Source organism: Cottoperca gobio, chromosome 15 (genome assembly GCF_900634415.1).
Source record: "Cottoperca gobio chromosome 15, fCotGob3.1, whole genome shotgun sequence".
NCBI classification, from domain to species: Eukaryota; Metazoa; Chordata; class Actinopteri; order Perciformes; family Bovichtidae; genus Cottoperca; species Cottoperca gobio.
Window position 1 is genome coordinate 12,671,785 of NC_041369.1, and position 6,482 is coordinate 12,678,266.

The following is a 6,482-nucleotide window of genomic DNA, read 5'->3' on the forward strand; positions in this document are numbered from 1 at the left end:
CTTAGCTTTGATGCTGCAGAGAGATTGCCTCTTAAGGCTACATACAGTTATATTTATAGACAATTCAGTGAACAAAGAATTGAGGAATACAGTGTGTGTACAGTGTGCGTGTGTGTGTGTGTTGACAGAGTATTGATTTATGACCTGAACAAAAGAAGAAAGTCTGTATCGATTGCATCCGTCGTAGCGTGATAAAAAAAACAATAGAAAAACAAATGAAATGTTTACACAGGCTTTTCATACTAGCTTTTGTATTACAAATATGCTAATTTCAGTGTGATTTATAGAGCTTGGGTCTGTTTCACACACCCTATGAATATTATCAATGCACAGCGTATGACATATTATTAATGCATGAATAATACTGGTAATTATGTTTGGTGTGTTTTGGTGAAACGTAGGTCTATGGTAGCGCTCTGGTGGGTAATCTGATGTTTTTCTAATCACCATAATACCGCGTGCACTCCTCCGAGAGCTCCGTCTCCATGGTCACCGCTTGCACATGACAAACACACAATGAGGAGACTTGAATGTGACTAACACATGCACCTGCACAAGCTCTAATTCCTGCTACTCCCAGTCACATTCACACACATTTTGTCTGAATGAATGAAACAGTTGATCTAATTTATTACCTCATGAATAAGGCATGCTGCAGAAACTGGATTGGATTACTCGGCATTAATGTCTACTCTTCAATCAATGCTGGCTTTGCAAAAGATCTGACTAAAAGCCACCCACATGCTCATGTAGGTACAAATGGTTTCATTTAATTTATACATTTGAAGATCAAATTGTTGTTCAAAACACTTAGATGGATAGATCTGGATAGAAAAAATACAAATCAGTAGAACATTTAATAAAAGCATTTAATAATCTTCATATTTTGGATATGTAATTACAGAAATACACAGGTTATTGTTACTGAACACTCAAAAATGCTCAAAAGTCTCATTTTGGCTGTTCAGACATATTATAATATTATTATTTACAGCTAAACATCTGTCACAGTGAAGCACCGGCTAGTAGCACTCAGTCAGTATGAATACATTACATGTGCTTTCCTTTGTGTGATATCAGTAAGGAGCTCAGTCTGTGCGCACAGGCACGTTCAGTCAGTAATCATAGGCGCAGTGTCTGAGGTGGTGTCTGGCTCTGGCTCACAGTATCGGTCCATCTCCTCCATCTCTCTCTCCACAGGCTCCTCTCTACCTCTCAAGCTTATCAGTCTCTTCTCTATCCACCTCCTCCTCTCTCTGTCTGTGCCTTTAGGTGCTGCTGTCTGCTCCAACTCCAGCATGCCCTGGACGCTCTCTCCTCTCTCTCCTGGGCCAAGGCAGCGGTCTCCACCCCCTCTCCTTCCCATCACCACGTGAAAGAATGAGACCGTGCTGTTCGAGGCTGCCCCTTCTGTCACACAGACAGTGGTCGGACCTTGGTCGCTGTGGCTCTCTTGTGGCCTTTTTGGAGATTTGATCTTTGTTTTCTTGCTTAGTAGGAAGTTGAAAAAAGCTGTCACCAGAAGCATTGTCCCTGCAATGAGAAAATATATTCTATATGTTTCATAGAAGACATTTTGACATGCTACAGTAGGAAATACGCATGAAATTAATGATTTCTTGTCCTGATAGTGTGCATGCTGGCTCACTTTTACACTGTCAGCGCTTAATGTTATTATCTACACCGATGCTTTTCCTCATGTATCAAGTCAACATGTCTGCTGCTGAAAAGGCCGATTATGACACTAACAGTGCAGTAAATATTACTGTAATTATTGGTGTGTGTGTATGCTACATGCCAGTGTTATTTTACCTGGGATGATTGCATGCCACACCAACACAGGGTGCAAGAAGCAGACCACTGACATTATGGAGTAATAGAGGAATTTATGGAAGCCTCCGACTCGAGCCATCTTCCCCCACAACACAAACAGCTGCCAGTTTGGAGGACAGCTTTATAGAAAGATAGGAAGAAGAGAAGGACTGAGATGGTAACAGGGACTGGAATTAGATTATTTTGACAGTAAAGACAGCTAAATATGTGCATGCTGATATGCCAGACATAATGAGAGACTAATAGTCCATGTTCAGATTTAGGTTTTAGGACCGGCTTCGCACTGTTCATAGTTGGTTAAATTACCTCAGAAAATTATACTAGATGTGGTTTTCCCTCTTCATGCTTAAGTATCCATGCAAAACATAGATGAGTGTTGTGTACTCACGGCAGACACATTAACAGAAGCGTGTCCAGGAAAAAGGCCAGCTCAAACATCATGATGCCAACAGATGACACTCTGGGAGGAGAAATAGAGCCAGATGAAACTGATACGGTGATACAATCAGTAAACTCTCTCTAAACTGCGTGAACTAGATCTAATCATATCAGTTTCTGTTTATTTTATCTAGCGCTGTGGGAGAAGATTGTCCAAAATGAGGGTAGCAAAGGGATGCTTCAAGTGAAGAGATATCACCTTCATATTGTGCCAAAGACTTGGCATTTAAAAGTTCTTGTTTGTTTCTACTGTTTGCTGCTATTGTATGCCCTCTTCTCTATTTTGCGTTTCAATAGTCTGATGACCATCTAATCTAATGAACCAGAAAAATGCCCTCAGACCAGCCGTCATCGTACACTTCCCTCTCTCTAAAGAGTTATCGCTGAGTTGTGTGTTTCTGTGTGTGTGTCGATGCAGCGTTAGTCTGCATTTGTGTTTACTGACAGAATAAACATGCATTTCTGTTCTCCTCCGGGAGAGGTTTCCCTGCGGCTCTGTGGGAGTTTGGCTGTGAGCCACAGAGATAATACCAAGCAGCACTAAAGGGCTGGTCTCCTTTCTGCCATCCACCTCGCGTCATCCTTCTGGCTCTTTGCAAGTGTGTGTATATACTGTACTAGTGATTATGAAGGCAAGTACAGTATTGTAATTGTATTCTACAAGCCCTCAGGCCGCACATTCTTTGTTATATTAAAATCCAGGCGCTGTATTTGTAACGTAGGAATGCCACCAGTTTAGTTTTAAGTAGACTAGAGTCAGGAGGTTTAAATTCATACAGTAACAGTATATTACAAGGTGGACTACAAAACCTAAGCACTTACACTAGGTAGATGCCGAGGCTGTTGAATTCTCCCTGTTGCAGGGTCTCCACTCCCACAGCACACAACACTGAAAAAGAGACAGGAAGATCATTTTCTCTTTGTTTTGTATTCTGAGATTTACTGGTGAGCAGATGTCCACCAGATGTCAGGCTTAGTTCATGATTTTCTTGTCAGTTGCAGGAAGGGTTGCTGGTCCAAACTTGGGTGATTAAATATAACTCCTCAAACATGCATTAATACTGTTACAACTGTGATACACACTTTGTGTATTAAAAAAAAAACATGTTTTCTTTGTCATGTTGCTTTTCAAGATAGTCTTCACTGAATTCTTTCAGACATACTTGTAGCTGTGACGTTTGAATTAAACCATTTCACCCTTTATTGAGCAATAAAGATTGACTTGAGCTGCCCTGAAGTGATCTAACTAGAAGTTCTAGTTTCACTCCAGGGGGGAGTATTGAACAGATTATATATGTTATATAAAGTCACTTAGAGAATACTTAATATTAGTAATTGTTGTAATTGTTTCCGTCGTAATCGCTTACTTATGCTGGTATTTACCATCATCAGTGCCAGTAGGCTAGGTGATTTTATTAAAGTGGACGCTGAACACATATCCTCGGGCAGAGCAGAATCATGACATTTTAAAAAGCTTTGCCAGTTGTAGCTGAAGTGGTCATTAGGCGTCATGGTGTGTTGATAGTCCTTCTACATTTTGGAATTATGAGTAATAAATGATAGTATTTGACAGAGCATTATTTCTTCAAGAAGGGATGCTGGGCTGCAACTGGAAGTTGCTGCAGTGCCCTTGAGCAGGACGTTGAATCTCTCCTAGAGCTGTTCATAACCTCTGACTTCACTGCAGTGGGAGACGAGAAAAATAAATACTCCTGAAGACATCAATAAAGTGATTTCATTTGATTAATCTATACTTATTACACTGCCACCTTCCTAATATTTTAAAGGAAAAGTTTGACATTTTGGGAAATAAGCTGAAAGTTGGATGAGAAGATTGATACCATTCTTTTTTAAATGTGTTTAATTTAATTTGAATTAAAAAAATTATTTTAAACAAGACAAGAAATAACTTAATACATTGGTTGACAGGATTAACACTACAGGGCAAAGGTTGTGTTGGGTACAGTGCAAGAAGATTGGCAGCACTTGTTTGTATGGTACATTTATAGCTACTACCTGCAACCGGCTGGCTTTGCTTAGCGTAGAGACTGGAAACAGGGGGAAACAGCTCGCCTAGCTCTGTCAATCAGCTACTCTATATATTACTAATCTAAACGTTATGCATTTCTTGGCCATGCACAGCCTCTTCCTTGCATCTTGTCATCATTGTCAGGTTACCAGACAACCAGTGGATACTTCAGGAAGTTACTTCTCCAAAAACCATCGGATTTTGTGAAGTTTAAAAAATTGAGAGACAGTTGACCTTTTTAATTTGTAAGCTTTGGAGGTGCTGGTAGGCTGGTATGTTTGTCACCTTTGGACAGATCCGATCTAGCTGTTTTCCCATTTTGAGTCTTTATGCTACGCTAAGATAACCAGCTGATGCCTGTATTGATAACAGAAAGCTACGAGAGTGATATTAATCCTCTCATCTAACTTGGCAAGAAACCAATAATGTCAAAAATATTCCTTTATTAGAAAAACCAGACCAGAACACATTTGACCTCATATGAAACATGTCAAGTTAGTTGACAACAAAGTCTTGAAAACTATAAAGGAAAGCCTGTTTTGTTAATCCATCTTTTTCCTGTGAGGTATAAAAAAGGTAAGCATTGTTAAGTGGTGATTACTAAACACATGGAAACAATTTCTCTGGCTTACCAGAATTCAGAGATAGAATCGGCACCAGAGGGACATCAGAGGAATGTGGCTGAATAGTTTCTGGTAGTTTTATAGAGCAAGAGAGGAATTAACGCTGCATATAGACCAGCTGGGTATTAACATATAGGTGCTCCCGGCACGTTTGTCTGTCTACAGAACACACACAGAGGCAGACAGGCTGACGAAGACATGCAGACACACAGACAGAGAGACAGAGGCGCACGTGGACCCCCCCCCCCCCCACACACACACACATAGAGACAATGCACAGAAAGCTCCTGTAGGTGTGAATGTATAACAGCTTGTGATCACATAAGCCCAGTAAACCAGCTGGATACAGGGGCTTGGTTTTGGTGTGATGTGAGGCACATGTCTCTCAGTAAATGTTCAGTGTCTGCAGCTGTTTGAATTTAAGTGGGGGGGGGGTCCCATATTTTTGAAGGAGGCGGCAACCAGAGAGCTAGTTCCCCTGTGATGATTTAATGTGGCTAAGAGAACTGTATGCAATCTGTTCTTGTGTAAAGGAAAACAAAGGAGCGACCATGATAGCGATGTTATGCATCATCAAGTATTTTTTATATGCTCTATATATCATCCAAGAGATGGTTTGGTGTTCTATTGGAGGTCAAGAGTACAGTTGGCCAACATCACCATCTGACCTAACACTTTTGGGTTTATGAAATCATCACAAACCCCAGCTGTATAACTCTCCCCCAAAGGAGAGCTTAAAAATATTTCTAAAAAAGGTAACCGTTCAGCGCAGACAGAGAGTCTAATATCAGGTATAAAAACAGGTTGCAACACTTTATAACATATGCAATGTATAACTTATATGACAAGTTACTACAATAACTTACATTTGAATGCTGAATGTTTGGGGCTAATTGTTTTGTTTTTTACCGCAGCATGTACGCTCTGATTACAGAACTTATCAGAGAGAGGATCAGGAGTCTATTTTGCATCTGTTAGTGTATCGAAAGAACTATATGAAGCCAATACTAAAACTTTAAGTAATACACATGTGTCTGAATTTGATCTTTTTATACTCATATCGTACCTGTTGCTGTAGAAACACCGAGTATCCTGCAGGCGCACTCCACTACAATCCACCAAACACTCTCTGAGTTCCCCATAATCTCAAATACTTTCACTCTTCACTGCTTAAAAATGCAACCTTCACAATTCTCGAACACTATCTGAAATAGTTGGTGGCCTATTAGTTTCTAAAGTTGCATTCTAGACATAGTTGATTGTTAGCTAGATGGATGGTTGCTGGTAAAAAAAGAAAGAAACCAAAGTACGGTAATCCATGAGTGCCATGATGTGAAGCCTTTTACACTAGACGAGTTTACCTCTGAAAGTATTGTGACTCAATGCCCCTGTTGCTCCAATAATAATCAGCCTTACACACACACACACACACACACACACACACACACACACACACACACACACACACACACTGACACACACACACACACACACACATTAATAACATTACTTTCAGCTGGTTTTGCATTCCACACTGTATGTCAAGGTGAAACAGTTTA

General features: G+C 40.2%; 1 protein-coding gene across 1 annotated transcript; it reads right to left on the reverse strand.

Moving 5' to 3' along the window:
• Positions 1-965: 965 nt before the first annotated feature.
• On the reverse strand, positions 966-6,100 carry tmem72 (transmembrane protein 72). Its single transcript, XM_029449732.1, has 5 exons — positions 5,990-6,100; positions 3,094-3,160; positions 2,222-2,293; positions 1,813-1,952; positions 966-1,533 (listed from the first exon to the last, which is right to left on the reverse strand). The coding sequence occupies exons 1-5, from the start codon at positions 6,063-6,065 to the stop codon at positions 1,112-1,114; spliced, it is 777 nt and encodes a 258-aa protein (XP_029305592.1). The 5' UTR covers positions 6,066-6,100; the 3' UTR covers positions 966-1,111.
• Between the last annotated feature and the right edge of the window lie 382 nt (positions 6,101-6,482).

Bases quoted from the DNA above. Each gene is read 5' to 3' on its own strand.
- tmem72 (XM_029449732.1), bottom strand. From the start codon at position 6,065: ATGGGGAACTCAGAGAGTGTTTGGTGGATTGTAGTGGAGTGCGCCTGC. The intron at 3,161-5,989 runs GTACGATATGAG...TCTCTTTTTCAG, and splicing joins CGGTGTTTCTACAGCAACAG to TGTTGTGTGCTGTGGGAGTG. The intron at 1,534-1,812 runs GTAAAATAACAC...TTCTCATTGCAG, and splicing joins GTGGCATGCAATCATCCCAG to GGACAATGCTTCTGGTGACA.